We start from the raw sequence: 17,069 nt of genomic DNA, 5'->3' as shown, positions 1-17,069 counted from the left end.
AGGAGAGGAGGGGAACGGAGGTGAGAGGAGAGGAGGGGGACGGAGGTGAGAGGAGAGGAGGGCGTATAGAGGTGAGGAGGGGAGGGCGTATAGAGGTGAGGAGGGGAGGGGGTATAGAGGTGAGGAGAGGAGGGAAAAGGGGAGAGGAGGGGAGTGGGGTGAAGGGGCCATGTGGATGGGGAGGGATGGGGGGAGGTGGTGGGCCAGGTAGGGAAGTGGAGAGGTTGGCGGGTGGGAGGGGAGGAGGGCTGGCGCCGTGGGAGGGGGCAGGGGGTGCGGGAGGGGGGAGGGGAGAGTGGGAGAGGAGAGGGGGCGCGAGAGAGGAAAGGGGATGGGGGTGCCGGAAGGGAGAAGGAGCAGGGGGCACGGGAGAGGAGGGGGTTGGGGAGAGAGAGGGAAGGGGGCATGGGAGAGGGCTCTGGGGGTGTAGGTGGCGTAGGAGAGGGGGTAGGTGGCACGGGAGAGGAGAGAGGGTTGGGGAGGGTGGGTGAAGGAGGCGTCAGAGAGGGGGATGGGCGGTGGGAGAGGAGAGGTAGCAGGGGGTGTAAGAGAGGAGAGAGGGCGGGGGTATGGGAGAGGAGAGGGGGTAGGAGAGGGAGGGGAAGGGGGTGTGGGTGAGGGCTGTGGGGTTAGGGGCGAAGGAGAGGGGGGGCAGGTGGGGAGGTATCGGGAGGTGGGAGGGGAGATGGAGGGGGAAGGGGGAGGGAGCGGGGAAGGGGCTGTGGAGTGCAGGTGGAAGAGGGTGGGATGGACAGGTGAGTGTGGGAACAGCCATGGGGGGCGGAGAGAGGGAGGGAGCAACGAGCAGTAGGGTTGGGAATGGAAGAATGATGGGAAATAGTGGGGGGGGAGGGAGAGAAGGTGAGGGTGGGAAGGACAGGTAGACAAGAAAGGAGAGAGAGAGAATGAGAAACACTTGCTGGTAAAGCTGTAGTTGACTACCACTATTTATGGAGTACGTGAGTTTGACTTCTTTTTGTGTCCTTATGTTCAGTTGAGCTAGGTTGAGACTAGTTTTCATGCGGGGCAGTCAACAGGTGCCCTGTCAATAAAGTGGAAAGACAACATTCTAACCTGCTCATCTCTAAAACTATCTGATTTCTCTGTTTTTCCTAAGCAGTCTCTCACAGCCAGATTACACGCCTTTACAGCAGATTCACCAGCCTTGATAAGGGGGAGAACGGCACCCTTTGGTAAGGAAATGCATTTCCTTGGGAACAGCTAATTCATTTGATTTGTTTCCTGTTACCAACAGATACTGGCCTCCAAGTATTGTTGGGCTCACTAGAGTCAGAGTAGTGAGCAAGATTCCACTGCATGAAATTAGGCTAGCTGTACTGTCAGTCAGAATTTATTATTGAACCACTGAAAGAAGCAGTGGATTGTAATGCTGGGTGGGGTGGGGGTGATGTAAGGCTGTCCAACGTTGCCAAAGATTAAGGAGAGTAATTGTTTAGTTTGTGTAAGGATTTCTCCTTCCTTGTTTAAATTTCGAAAATTCATGGATCATGTCAGACACTAGTTATTAAATTCTTTTTAAGTTGGAAAATTTGACATGGAGAAACAACATTTTTTAATTAGACCAAGTAGCAAGTTCGCAAACTTTTTTCCAGTGAGTGTAAGACTGAAGGATTGATTTAAGTCTTGGGAGATTAAAAAGGTTCCTCTCCTTCATGGCATTATTCTGATGTTGCGTGTTATTCTCCCAAAAACACTTGCACAGTGGGCTGGTATAAATGTTTGCCTTTAAAAATGTTGTTGGGACATCATGTCATGTTTGGATTGTTTTCAATTCTAATGCTACAGAACTTCTCATTTCTTCAGCCTGTGTAGTTTATCAAGGTCAGTCTTGCTGACTCATTCTACCTGCTGACTTGGCAACACTGCAATCCTGCAAGGATGGTGTAAAGGAAAGCCCATGATCCTGTTCACATGCCAATGGCCTAATTTCCCAGTATTCTGATTTTGGCATTCTGATTTCGGTGTTCCAAGTAATTGACAGGTTTGGGTCCATTCGTTTAGTCTTCTTTGAAAAAAAGTTTTGAAAGTCCCTGGGAAAAGTACAAAAAAATGACCTGGTGCAGGTGGACCAGTGTAACTGCACCCACTCACTTTCTGATCTCAGTAGTAGTATTTCAGGTAGGGAGAGCCATCCTTGACAACCAGCTTCAAAGCCCTCATGACGAAGCCAAGGAACAGGGGTCAGCTGAGTGTGGAATGGTGTGTATCAAGTGGCAAGGTAGCAGCAATACTGCAATTGAGTAAAGTGCTTTTTAAGAAGGTCAGCGACTGTAAAGTGCAGATAATGCACTTGTTGACACTCCAGTGCAGTACTGAAGGTCTTCTACATTGTCGAGGTGCCATCTTTCAGATGAAATGTTAAACCAAGAGCCCATCTGCCCCCTCGGGTGGGCATACAAGATTCCATGGCACTATTTCAAAGAGCAGCAGGGAATATCCCCTCGGTAACCTGGGCCAATACTTATCCCCGAAACAACATCACAAAAAAAACCAGACGATCTGGTCATTATCTCATTGCTGGTTGTGGGAACTTGCTGTGCAGAAATTGGCTGCAGAAGATCCCCTGAGGTTTACTGGAGAGATGGACATAGTGCAATTGCCTGTTCAGTTAGTGGAATGCCTTTGTCTTCCCTGGTTGCCTGAAAATAAACATTTAAGGACTCCAGGTCAAATAGTGATGGTGAAGTGAATCTTCCTGTCCCAATCTCTACTGCTTTGACATTTCCACTTTACATGCAGTCAGTTATTAGTGATTTTGCTGTATTGTGCCAATTATGATCAGTTCAGCACTGATCTCCTTTTCAACTCATTTTGCGATTATCTTAGATTAGTGTTCCACCATCACTGTCTATGTCCAGTGGAAACAATCTCTCACTAGTTTCCCCATCATAAACCTTTGTAATCTTGAAGTCTCTTCATTGGTCACCCATTAATCTTGCCATTTGTAACAATCAAGTGAATCAGGAATACCTGAGAGAACTAAGATTATTAGAAGATCCTTGAGGTTTACTGGAGAGATGGACATAGTGCAATTGCCCGTTCAATAATTTTACAGAGGAAAGTGGGGGCAGAGATGTGCCAGTAATTAGAAATAAAGACTTGGATTTACATCGTGCCCTTCACGACCGCTGGCCGTCTCAAAGTACTTTATAGCCACTGATGTACTTTTGAACTGCAGTCACTGTAGCGCAGGGAATGCAGCTGCCAATTTCTGCACAGCGAGCTCCCACAACCAGCAACAAGATGGTGACCAGATCGCCTGTTTTTTTTTTGTGATGTTAATTCGTGGATAAATATTGGCCCAGGTTATCGAGGAGATATTCCCTGCTGCTCTTTGAAATAGTGCCATGGAATCTTGTACGCCCACCTGAGAGGGCAGATGGACTCTTGGTTTAACATTTCATCTGAAAAATGGCACCTCGACAGTGTAGCAGTCCTTCAGTACTGCACTTGTGCTCGAGTCCTGGCGTGATGCTTGAACCCAGAATCTCCTGACTTGGGTGAGAGCGCTACCTACTGAGCCACAGGTGACACTATTAAACAATAACTTATATTTATCTAGCACCTTTAACGGAATAAAATGTTCCAAGGTGCTTAAAGACGCTAAAGTATTTCGGGTGATTTTTTTTTTCTCCTGGTGAGCTTCGTATTAATACATCCTGATGAGAAATCCTGGTCTACTGTTAAATGGATAATTTAATGGCTGGTGGTGCATAAATTAATTTGTCCTTATCTGTTGCTTAAACCTGATGTCTGATTAAAGGTTAGGGACACATTGTCCTAAATTACATCAACTCTCATCAGAAGGCAAGTTTTACATTTTAAGTGAAACAGTATACTGTTCACTTCATTTCAGAAAACTCTCATTTTGAAGAGTTACATATTATTAAAGGCACAAAACAATTACTATGTGCTTCTTTGTCTCAAGCACAGCAAGCTGCGTGTTATCCTGAATGGACGACTTCTTCCATTGTGACATCCAGAAAAGTACAAGTTGTTACCTCCCAGCTGAGGTAAAAGGGTTTCTATTTCTCAAGTCTCACTACATGGCTGTAACTTCTCATTTCTGGTAATAGTCTTGAATCAGGGGAATATAGGAGCTGGGATACTACAGCTATGAGAAGAGACTTGAGATGTAGGGACTATTTTCATTGGAATGCAGAAGGCTAAGAGGAGATTTAATTGGTTTTTTTTATATAATTATGCACAGTCCTAATAGTGAATAGGGAAAGGCTATTCCCTCTGTCTGAATCAATGGGAAGGGATAATTTATTTAAAATCCTCTCTGAGCAAAGGGAGGAGTTAGAAATGTCTTTGCACAAGGAGTTAATGGATTCTTTTGCTATAGGAAGCAATTACATCATTTAAGAGAAAACAGAGTAAGTGTTTGGAAGCAGAGCAAGATATAGGGCTATGGGGAGAGTGGGGCGAAGGGATTAGTTTGGGATTGATACAGGGCTATGGGGAGAGTGGGACAGTGGGGTTGGTTTTGGATGACACGGCTTGGCAGAGAGGGCAGGATAGTGGGATTAGTTTGGGATTCATACAGAGCTGGGGAGAGAGTGGCATTAGTTTGGGATTCTTACAGAGCTGGGGAAAGAGTGGGGTTAGTTTGGGATTGATATAGTGCCATGGGAAGAGTGGGGCGTCGTGAGTCGTTTGGGATTGATACAGGGCTAGGGGCAGGGGGAGAAAGGGCAGTGCGGTTAGTTTTGGATTGATGCAGGGTTATGGGAATAGGATGGGGAAGTGGGATTAATTTTGGATTGATATGGAGCTATGGGAAGAGGATGGGGCACTGGGATTAGTTTTAGATTGATTCAGGGCTATGGGAAGGGGATGGGGGCAGTGGGGTTAGATTGTGGTTGTTCTAGCACAGACACAAGGTTCAAAATTGTCACTTTTCACCATGGTACCATAAATCTGTGGTGCACCTTTTCTGTTTTTATATCCTTTCTGTCATTTAGGAAACAGAATTGTGCACAATACTCCCAACTGCAGCCAACTGTCTTTTAAAAGTTTGTAGTTCCCTCTTTGCTTTAGTATTCTGTGTCTTGATATCTCTCTCCATCTGTGTCCCTTCATTCAATTAAATTCTTTCCTTGTTCTTTGTTCCAAGTTGTGTGGGGCTGTGGTATTGTGTGCCATCCATCTGCAGGCACCTCGATGATGGGGCAGCCTGTCATCTATTTTGTGGTAGATATAAAATGGCCATCATCTGATGCTTGGTATCAGAGAAACTAAATGTACATATTTCAGAAAGTCTTCCTGTCCTTCAGGTGCTGGTTGCTTTTGGAACTGTGCCCCAGAATCAAAGGCTGTGTTTGGTACATCACATCCTCCATCGGTGAGCCTCTGTTGGCAGGCTATTCAACCATAGTCATCGCTGAAGCAATCCACATCCAAATGCAGCAAGGCCTGGACAATATCCAGGCCTTGGCTGACAAGTGGCAAGTAACATTCACGCCACACAAGTGCCAGGCTATGACCATCTCCAACAAGAGAGAACCTAACCATCGCCCCATGACATTCATTGGCATTATTATTCCTGAATCTCCCACATCCACAGGGTTACCATTGACCAGAAACTGAACTGGACTAGACATACAAATACCTTTTTAAACCCATGAATACTACCATCTAGAAGGGTGGCAGACACATGGAAACTCCACCACCTGAAAGTTCCCTTCCAAGCCACTCACCATCCTGACTTGGAAATATATCACAGTTCCTTCACTGTCGCTGGGTCAAGATCCTGGAACTCCCTCCCTAAAAGCACTTTGGGTGTGCCTACACCACCTGGACTGCAGCGGTTCAAGAAGGCAGCTCACCATCACTTTCTTAAGGGCGATTGGGGATGGGCAATAAACGCTGACCTAGCCGGCAATGCCCACACCCCATGAATGAATTTTTAAAAATGCAGTCCAATCCTAACGTGAGCACTAATTAGAGAGTGAGCCCAGGATGGTCTTCCCCCCTTGCTCTGGTAAATAAGACCAATTATGGTACTTTTAATCTCACGTTGGAGTAAAATCAGCTAATTAAAGAGAATGATTCTGGAAGCACGTTGGTTTAAGCTTTCAGTACCTGGAACAGGTGTGTGGGAGAGTCTTGTCCCATTTTAGATCTATTTTACATCTTGGTGAAAGTTCCTTTCTGCAAAGGGGAATCTGTGAAGGGCTGGCTGACGTGGGACAGACATTTTATTTCTGTAACCTACTGATGTCCTATGAGGACTCTGTGTTGTGAAAGCTGTAAGAAGGAGGAAGGTGATCACTCACCCACTTGTAAATATGATGACTCAGCTAAATAACATCTAACAGCATGTTGATTCTTGGCTTCTCTCTCGCACTGTTTGAGCATGGTTTTTCAAAGTTAGATTACTTCCTATAGGACAGCAGCTCCGATTACAAGTTAAAAGCAGTTATTTTACTTTCAGGTTCCACCCAGCTTAAACTAGCGTCAATTAAGTCATCTCCACAGTGAGGGCAAGGCCAGACAACTTTCTACAAAATGAAGGGAAGCAGTCTGTTCATCTTATAATAGGACAGATATGAAAATTCATGCTACCATCAAGATTCTGGTACAAACCAATACCAGCCTTGTTAATTTGCTTTGTGCAGCCCCTTCCTTCCAATGATCTTCCATTGGTAGCCGTACTTTTAGCCATCTAAGGAAAATAAAGAATTTGCATTCAGACAGCAGCTTTTACAACCTCAGGATGTCCCCAAGCACCTTTTGAATTTTTTTGAAGCATAGTCTTTGCTGTCGGAAACACAGCAGCAAGATTCCACAAACAGCTATCTTGATTCCGACTAGATTTTTTTATTATTTGTTCTTGGGATGTGTGTGTCGCTGGCACAGCCATCATTTATTACCCATCCCTTATTGCCCTTGAGAGGCTGTGGTGAGCTACCACCTTGAATTGCTGCAGTCTGTGTGGTGTAGGTACACCCACAGTGCTGTTAGGGAAGGAGTTTCAGGTTTTTGATCCAGTGACAGTAGTGGAATGGTGATTATAGTTCCAAGTCAGGATGAGGTGATGTGAGAATTTTACCCTTTGAAAGACACTCTGAGCTAAACTTAGAAAGTTACTTGAGAGTTATCATTATCCTTTCAAACAACCAGGATTTGAGTGCAACTGATGTGGAAAGATATTGTGTTTTAATAAGAGTTTAAGACAAGATAGAACATTACTAGTTATACAGCAAAACTGTGACCTTGACAAGTACCAAGTACTGGTCCAGATTGGGCAGGAAGGCTGACATGCACAAACAGCTCTCTTTTTTCCACTTCTCTTCTCAGTGCTCAGGTGGTCTTGACTTTTGTAACCCACCAGAAATGTTTGAATGGAGTCTTCCTTCCAAGTCCTTGTCCTCCACCTCCTGCAATGAACCTTCCAAAGTCTATTTTTCTTTTTGCCCTTTTCAGGATTGGATCACTGGATGGATTATTGACGATGCCTTTTCGCCCTATGAAGATTTACTTTATTTCAAAATACCCTAGCAGGCTTGAGTTCTTTGTCTAAACTTTGGGTGAAATGTCCAATCCTCACTGGATGAGGTACCAGAGGATTGGAGGCCTATGGATGTTGTACCATTATTTAAAAAGGACGCAAGGGATAGGCCAAACAATTATAGGCAGGTCAGTGTGACTTCAGTGGCGGGCAAATTATTAGAATTAATTCTGAGAGACAGGATAAACTGTCACTTAGAAAGGAATGGATTAATCAGGGATAGCATGGTTTTGTTGGGGGAAGGTCATGTCTTAATAATTTAATCAAATTTTTTGAGGAAGTAACGAGGAGGATTGATGAGGGTAGTGTAGTGGATGTTGTCTATTTGGATTCTAGTAAGGCATTTGACAAAGTCCCACATGGCAGACTGGTCAGAAAAGTAAAAGCCCATGGGATAAGGGAAATGTGGCAAGTTGGATTCAAAATTGGCTCACCGACAGGAAACCAAGTGTAATGGCTGATGTATGTTTTTGTGAATGGAAAGCGGTTTCCAGTGTTGTTCCACAGGGCTCAGTGTTGTGTCCCTTGCTTTTTGTGGTATATATTAATGATTTGGATTTAAATCTGGGAGGCATGATTGGAAAATTTGCAGATGGCACAAAAATTGGCAGTGTAGTTAATAGTGAAGAGGATAGGTGTCGATTGCAGAATATTATTATGGTCTGGTTGAGTGGATAGAAACGTGGCAAATGGAATTCAATCCCGAGAAGTGTGAGGTAATACATTTAGGGAAACAAACAAAGCAAGGGAATACACAATAAATGGGAGGATATTGAGAGGGGTAGGGGAAATGAGAGACAGCAGAGTGCATGTCCACAAGCCCCTGAATGTGGCAGAACAGGTGATAAGGTGGCAAAGAAAGCATATGGAATGCTTTCTTTTATTGGGCGAGGTATTGGATACAAAAGCAGGGGTGTAATCCTGGAACGGTATAAAACACTGGTTAGGCCACAGCTGGAATTTTGTGTACAGCTGGTCGCCACATTACAGGAAGGACTTAATTGCTCTGGAGAAAGTACAGAGGAGTTTTACAAGAATATTGTCAGGGCTTGAAAATTGTAGCTATGAGGAAAGATTGGATAGGCTAGGGTTTTTATTTGGAACAGAGAAGACTGAGGGGTGACTTAATTGAGGTGTATGGGATTGAGGGGCCGTGATGAAGTAGACCTGTTTCCCCTAGCAGGGAGGTCAATTACCAGAGGGCACAGATTTGAGCGGATTGGTAGAAGGATTAGAGGGGATATGAGGAAAAACTTATTTATCCAGAGGATGGTGGGTGTCTCGAATTCACTGCCTGGTTTGGTGTGGAGGCAGAAACCCTCAGCTCTTTTAAAAGGCACCTGGTTCAGCACCTAAAGTGCTGTAACCTGTAAGGCTATGGACCAAGTGCTGGAAGGTGGGGTTAGAATGGGTGGCTAGATTTTTGTTATTTCTTTTTCGGTCTGTGCAGACTCAATGGGCTTAATGGCCTCTTTCTGTGCCATAACTTTTTCATGGTTCTGTGGTTCCATGTTTGATGTCAACCTTCCCTCCATTATCTCCTTAGGCTTTTTGCACATATTGTGTCCATATTCTTACCATATCTTTTCCTTATCACCTCTCAAGCTGCCTTTCCCAGACTAGTTCCATCCTCTAATAACATCTCCACTATCAGTTAGATCATCTGTGACAGCTGGTAGCACGCATTCACAATGGCCATTGTTCTTAACCCAGTTCACCAGCCTGATATGGGGTATTGTTCACTACAGTCACGTCTAATACTCCCACATAGTACCAGATATATGTATTTCAGCAAAGAAGATTAAATGAAGTATAACATGGCTTCATACCACTTGCAACTATGGCTTTTTGTTCAAACTAGCCAACCTTATCGAAGAATAATCATTTCTCCCTCGTGGCTTTAATGGTGATGAATTTTTTAACCATGTAACTGAGCTGTTTGTTAATTTCCAGCAGTGGCTTGGAGGGGAGCTTGCCGATGGTGGTGTTTCCTTGTGTCTTCTGCCCTTGTCCTTCTCGGTGGGAGAATTTGAATGTCGGGGGTGGGGGTGGTGGGGGAGGTGCTGTCGTAGGAGCTTTGCTGAGTGTTTCGTGTAGGATGGGTTACTTTGCCCTAGATGGTGTCAAACTTCTTGAGTGTAGTTGGAGCGGCAAGTGAGGAATATTCCATCACACACCTGATTTGTGCCTTGTAAGTGGTGGAAAGGATTTGGGGAGTGAGGAGGTGAATTACTTGCTGCAGAATTCTCAGCCTCTGGCCTGACTTGTAGAATTCAACAATATTGACCCTTTTGAATATAATGTGGAGGTAGTTAGTTTCTCTCTTGCTGGAGATGGTCATTGCCTGGCATTTATGTGGCACAAATGTTATTTGTCGTATTGATGTTGAATGAGGAATAAATATTTGACAGAAAACCAGAGAGAACTCCCCTACTCTTCCACTAGTGCAGTGGGATCTTGTACATCCATCTGAGAAAGTTGACGGCCTCAGTTTAACATTTCATCCGAATGACAGTACGGCTCTGAAGAAGAGTCATATGGACTTGAAACATTAACTCACTTCTCTCTCCACAGCTGTCATCAGTCCTGTTGAGTTTTACCAGCACTTTCTGTTTGTAGTTCAGATTTCCAGCATCCATAGTATTTTGCTTTCACTGACAGTACGACACTTGGAATGACAGCCTGGGATATGTGTTCATATCCCAGTCCTCTAGATAGGACTCAAAACCACAAATGTCTGACTCTAGAGGCAAGGGTGCTACCAACTTTACCACAGTTGACATATCTAGAATTCCTTCTACCTCTTTATTTCTTAAGGGGAAGATAGATAAACACATGAGGGAGAAAGAAATAGAAGGACATACTTGTGGGGTAGAGGGGCTCATGTGGAGTGTAAATCATTCTTCCATTAAGGCCCTCCTGAGATACTTCTTTGATCAAGCTCCTCGTGAGTCCTCATTATCTTTGACTTGGTGATTTTTCTGATTATGCTTCTAAGAAACACTTTGGAACATTTTTCTACATTAAAGACCCTGTATAAATGCATGGTCTCAAGCAGAACCTTTTGCTTAAACTAGCAGCCTGTGGAGACACTATCATTAGAGTGAGAGACCTGTTCCCCTATGCCATTGGCTATGTTGATACTCATTCAGCAAATTTCCTTCAGTAACCAGAGAAATTAATTACAGTTTCATGCAGCACAGAGGGAGTGCCCGTGCCTGCTCTTCAAAACCTAACAGGGTGTTGCCCTACAACCACACCCCCACTCCACCTCTCTCTCTCTCTCCGCCCCCCCACACACACACCTTAAACCAGCTTATATTTCAACTCATTTTGGACTCGAACTCAAGTTCTGTCGAAGGGTCATGAGGACTCGAAACGTCAACTCTTTTCTTCTCCGCCGATGCTGCCAGACCTGCTGAGTTTTTCCAGGTAATTCTGTTTTTGTTTTTGTTTTGGATTTCCAGCATCCGCAGCTTTTTTGTTTTTAGACCTGCTGAGTTTTTCCAGGTAATTCTGTTTTTGTTTTTGTTTTGGATTTCCAGTATCCGCAGTTTTTTTGTTTTTATCTCTGTGTTGCTAAAAGGATCTATGGGTGCCTGGTCAGCACAGTGTGTTTAAATCACTTGTGAAGTTTTCTTTTTTACCCCGGATTCCAGATGTAGCCCTGACTGGAATAGCACTCTGGTCTGAGGTTGCAGTAAATGCCCTTGTTTGGAGGTTTCTTGCTGTTCTAGTTGACTAGAAGTACTTGTTGGTGTTATCTATCTATCTCCTGTCCCCTACTCCCCCCACATCCCCCCTCCTACTCCCCCCACATCCCCCCTCCTACTCCCCCCACATCCCCCCTCCTACTCCCCCCACATCCCCCCTCCTACTCCCCCCACATCCCCCCTCCTACTCCCCCCACATCCCCCCTCCTACTCCCCCCACATCCCCCCTCCTACTCCCCCCACATCCCCCCTCCTACTCCCCCCACATCCCCCCTCCTACTCCCCCCCACATCCCCCCTCCTACTCCCCCCACATCCCCCCCTCCTACTCCCCCCACATCCCCTCTCCTATTCCCCCCATCCCCTTGTGCCAAAAAACCATCATTCTATGTATGCAAAATTCACCTTAAATTCCTAAAGCCAAACATTTACTCTTCAATATGTGAATGTAGTGATTGTCTTTGTTTAAACCCTTAATTTCTCCTATCTATCTCTGTAACTATCTGAAAGATAATGATGTCCCAAACAAAAGGAGGCTCCTTGAGAAGTATATCATTTCACAGGAAACTTACGGTAATTCAGAGTCATAGAGTCATATAGGTCTACAGCACAGGAAAAGGCCCTTTGGCCCATCGAGTCTGCGCCGGTCAAATAAGTACCTAACTATTCTAATCTCATTTTCTGGAACTAGGCCCATAGCCTTGTATGCCGTGCCATTGCAAGTGCATATCCAAATACTTAGATATTATGGGGGTATCTGTCTCTACCACCCTTTCAGGCAGTGAGTTCCAGATTCCCACCACCCTCTGGGTGAAAAAATTCTTCCTCACATCCCCTCTAAACCTCCTATCCCTTACCTTAAATCTATGCCCCCTGGTTATTGATCCCTCCACCAACAGGAAAAGTTTCTTCCTGTCTACCCTACCTATGCCCCTCATAATTTTATACACCTCAATCATGTCCCCCCTCAATCTCCTCTGCCCAAGGGAAAATAGCCCCAGTCTATCCAATCTCTCCTCATAACTAAAACTCTCCAGCCCAGGCAATATCCTGGTAAATCTCCTCTGCACTCTCTCCAATGCAATCACATCCTTTCTATAATGTGAATTCCAGAACTGCACACAATACTTGTAACTGTGGTCTAACCAGTGGTTTATACAGTTCCAGCATAATCTCCCTGCTCTTATATTCTATGCCTCGGCTAATAAAGACAAGTATCCCATATGCCTTAACCATCTTATCTACCTGTCCCGCTACCTTAAGGGACCGGTGGACATGCACATCAAAGTCCCTCTGACCCTCGGTACTTCTCAGGGTCCTACCATTCATCGTGTATTCCCGTGCCTTGTTTGTCCTGCCCAAGTGCTTCACCTCACACTTATCCAGATTAAATTCCATTTGCCACTGATCAGCCCATCTGACCAGCCTGTCTATATCCTCCTGTAATCAAGGCTATCCTCCTCACTATTTACCGCCCCACCAATTTTTGTGTCATCCACGAACTTACTGATCAACCCTCCTCCATTCAAGTCCAAATCATTTATATATACCACAAACAGCAAGGGACCCAACACCAATCACTGTGGAACCCCACTGGACACAGGCATCCAGTCACAAAAACACCCCTCGATCATCACCCTCTGCTTCTTGCCACTCAGCCAATTCTGCCAGGGCTGGAACCAGTGTGAAAGAACAATTTTAGACATGGTAACACACTGCTAATCAAGAGCTTGTCAATCTTTTAAGTTGTTTTTTGCCTTTCAAGAAGTTTATGAAAATAATGAACATTAATTTCTCCAGTATATTAACAAAATGTGATAAAATGAGGATTAACAGCACTGGAAATAGCCCAGTGCCTTTGTGAAATTAAACGATTTGCATTTTTTGCTGATGCATGCACCAGTGGGTCACTTTTTTGTCATTTAAATTCCAGTCTGAGGCCCCCCAATCACATGCATGTCCCTGACTGCCCTGGAATAATGGAATAATGATCTTGAGGCAGTCGCTGTTGAGATTTAGTGTCAGGAAGGAGCAGGATTCTCTGTTTACTCTAGGCCCTCACTTGATACTTAAACTGCAGCTTCTTCAGGCATCTGACATTGAAAAGAATGTTCTCTGTTCATGGCTTCAATTGCTTGGATTAACACTTACAATGATTTCTTACAAGATATTAGCCTTGTGTGGAATGTTTTTAAACTAACTCTCCTTTCCTGAATGCCTGCCCCTATACATGGCCCTAGGGTCACTGATTGACTCAAAGCTGGCTTTTCCCTTCATCTTTTTCCTGCAAGTGGTTCAGCCATTCGGGTTGAGGTCAGAAAACTCCACTCATCTGGAATTGGGGAGGTGGTTGAGAGAATGAGAATACACTCTAAAGGAGGTGCAAAAACAGAGGGACCTCAGTGTATACGTACATAGGTCATTGAAGGTGGTAGGGCATGTTGAGAGAGCAGTTAATAAAGCATATAGTATCTTAGGCTTGATTAATAGGGGCATTGAGTACAAGAGTAAGGAGGTCATGTTGAACTTGTGTAAGACACTAGTTAGGCCTCATTTGGAGTACAGCAACCAGTTCTGGGCATCTTACTTGAGAAAGGATGTGAAGGCATTGGAGAGAGTACAGAGGAGATTCACAAGAATGATACCTGAGATGAAGAACTGTAGTTATGAGGATAGATTGGAAAGGTTGGGACTGTTTTCTTTGGAGAAAAGAAGGCTGAGAGGAGCCTTGATAGTGGTGTTCAAGATCCTGAGAGTATGGATGGGGTAAATAGTGAGAAACTGTTCCCACTCGAGAGCATTAAGAATTAGAGGGCACAGATTCAAAATAATTGGCAAAAGGAGTAAATGTGATGTGAGGAAAAATTTTTCACCCAGAGGGTGGTTGGAGTCTGGAACAAACTTCCTGAAAGGGTGGTGGAGGCAGGTTCAATCAAGGTATTCAAAAGAGTATTGGATTGCTACCTGAAAAGAGAGAGAGTACAGGGTTATGGGGATATGGCAGGGGAGTGGGACTAGGTGGAATGCTTTTTCAGAGAGCCAGTGCAAATTCGATGAGCCGAAGGGCTTCCTTTTGCACTGTAAAGATACTGTGTGATACACTGCATTAGGAACCTGTGTATATGCCATAACACACTGCAGGAGAAGTTGAACGGTTAAGTATACATCGAGGGTAACCATGGTCACCAGGAGCCTTATGATTGCCTTGCGGAGTTGAAGAAGAATTTTCAAGTTATCCATGTTGTACACCACAGGTTGCCTTTCCTTCTCTCTGTATGAATTAGCATTTCTACAGGTTGGAGAGTTTGCATTCTGGAATGGACAGAATGAGCATTGAAGGGCTGATGGCTTTTCTTAGCCTTTTTGTGTGTTCTTGTTTGTTTGCCTCAGTTAGACAGTTGGCCATCATTTGAGAGATCCCTCTCCAGATTATCTCATAATTCTGATGCACAGCTAAACCTGTGTGTTCCTGTTCTCATAGCCGTGAAGATTTCCAGCGGATCCCAGAGCTGGCCATTAACCCGTTGGGAGACAGGATAATCAACGCTTTCTTCCCCGAAAGGTAAGCAGTGAGCCAAAGTGGCTTTCTGTGGTTAACCCTTGAGTTTGTTTCATGTATGGCTTTGCTCCAAACTTTTGTCTTCAAATAAAGTTGTGCTTTAGTTCTGACGGTCCGTCTAATTTTGAATTGTAGCCCAGTTATTGCTCCTTGAGATGCTGAGTAACTGGCCTTAAGTGGGTTGGAAGGATTGGGACATTTCCCTGAGGGGAAAGAAAACCTCTTTCTAATGTAATGATAAATGATGAAGGTGGGATGGCTAACAATGCCTGTTCAAACCCATCTAGTTCACCCTGCCATATATACAGATAATTCCACCTCATCCCCAACCCACCCACCCACCCCATCATTCCAGAGTTTCTAGTTCCATTTCCCTATCTCAGTCCCTGATCGCATTCTGTAAAGAATTCCTATCGGACATCTGCCCAGAATTTACCATTTACCAGTTTCTCCTTATGCCACCTTTTTTTTATAACTCTCAAGGGATGTGAGCACCACTGGCAAAGCCGACATCTGTTGCCCATCCTTAGTTGCTTTTGAGCAGATGGTGTTGAGCTGCTGCCTTGAACAGAAATACCTTGTAGCTTTCTGATACAACTAAATGGCTTACTAGACCACTTCAGAGGCAGAAAGGAGTTAACCCACTTTAGTGTAGAGCTGGAGGCCAGGCGATAAGGAAGGCGGGTTTTCTCCCCTCAAGGCCATTGATGAGGCAGTTGGGACGATCTGAAGCTTCATGGTCACTGTTATTGAGATCAGCCTTTTATTTCAAGATTTTTGAAATTGAATTCAAATTCATAAACTGCTGTGGTGTGACTTGAACTCGCACTCTACCTCAATACCACGTCTCTCAACTCCTCCACTGTTGATATATTATCAGACTGCTTATCTGACATCCAGTACTGGATGAGCAAAAATTTCTGTCAATTAAATACTGGGAAAACTGAGTCCATTGTTTTTGGTCCGCACTCCAAACTCCGTTGTCTAGCAACTGGCTGCATCCCTCCCCCTGGCAGCTGTCTGAGATTAGACCAGTCTGTTCGTAATCTTGGTGTCATATTTGCCATTGAGATGACCTTCCAACCACATATTTGCATCATCAGTAAGACTGCCTCTTTCCACCTTTGTAACGTTGCCCAACTTACCCCTGCCTCAGCTTGTGTGCTATTGGAGCCCTCATTCATGCCTTCATTATCTCCAAATTTGACGATGTACTCCTGGCTGATCTCCCACATTCTACCCTCCTCAAACTTGAGGTCATCCATAACTCTGTGCTTCTCCTTATTCGTGTCGAATTCCATTCACCCCTGTGCTCACTGACCTACATTGGCTACCAATCAAGCAATGCCTTGATTTTAAAATTCTCGTTCTTCTTTTCAAATCCCTCCATGCCTCATCTCTCCCTGTCTCTGTAATCTCCATCCTTCAAGCCATTGACATATCTGTGCTCATCTAATTCTGGCCTCTTGAGCATCCCTGATTTTAATTGCTCTATCATTGGTGGCTGTGCCTTCAACTGCCTAGTCCCTAAGCTCTGGAATTCCCTTCCTAAACCCTCCACCTCTGTACCGCACTTTCCTCCTTTACGACACTTCTTAAAACCTGTCTTTGATTAAGCTTTTGACCATTTGCCCTAATATCATCTTATGTGGCTTGATGTCTTATTGTGCCTTATAATGCTCCTGTGAAGCACCTTGGGACATTTTAAAGTGCTATATAAATATAAACTATTGTTGATGGAAGTAAGGGTTGAAATTGTGGAAATGCTGGCCACAATCTTCCTTTGATACAGAGATTGTACCAAAGGACTGGAGGAGTTTGTGTTGCACTCTTTTGTTTAAAAAGGGGGAGAAGGATAAACCTGACAATTATAGACGGTTCAGTTTAATGTCAGTGGTGGGAAAATTTTTAGAAACAATAATTTAGGAAAATGTTAATAGCTACTTGGACAAGCATGAACTAATTTAGGAGAGTCAGCATGGACTTGAGGACAAATCGTGTTTGACTAACTTGATTGAATTTTTTGCTGAGAATGCAGAAGGTGGATGGGCAGTTCAGGTGATGTGTGTATGGATTTTCAAAAAATGTATGATGAAGTATATTCAGCTTCTTAACAAAATTGAAGCCCATAGGATAAAAAGGGCAGTAACAGCATGGATAAAAAATTGTTTAATGGATAGAAAACAGTTATGGTGAATGGCTGGTTGTTCTTCAGATTGAAGGGATACATAGTGAAGTCCCCCAAGGAGACAATGCACTGT

At 44.3% G+C, this 17,069-nt stretch overlaps 1 protein-coding gene across 2 annotated transcripts in view; it reads left to right on the top strand.

Annotated features, from left to right (window-relative positions):
• The window catches only part of chp1 (calcineurin-like EF-hand protein 1), a 32,807-nt gene that overhangs the window by 3,369 nt on the left and 12,369 nt on the right, over positions 1-17,069 (top strand). Inside the window, exons 2-3 of one of the 2 annotated variants that reach the window (XM_041215061.1) lie at positions 1,121-1,193; positions 14,731-14,811. In XM_041215061.1, the coding sequence (XP_041070995.1) occupies positions 1,121-1,193; positions 14,731-14,811 (154 nt within the window). Of the gene's footprint in view, positions 1-1,117; positions 1,194-14,730; positions 14,812-17,069 lie in introns of both variants that reach the window. The other variant, XM_041215060.1, reaches the window with a different exon arrangement.

Source organism: Carcharodon carcharias, chromosome 20 (genome assembly GCF_017639515.1).
Source record: "Carcharodon carcharias isolate sCarCar2 chromosome 20, sCarCar2.pri, whole genome shotgun sequence".
Lineage (NCBI taxonomy): Eukaryota > Metazoa > Chordata > Chondrichthyes > Lamniformes > Lamnidae > Carcharodon > Carcharodon carcharias.
The sequence above is the reverse complement of the archived record's forward strand: the minus strand, read 5'-3'. Positions and strand labels throughout refer to the sequence as shown.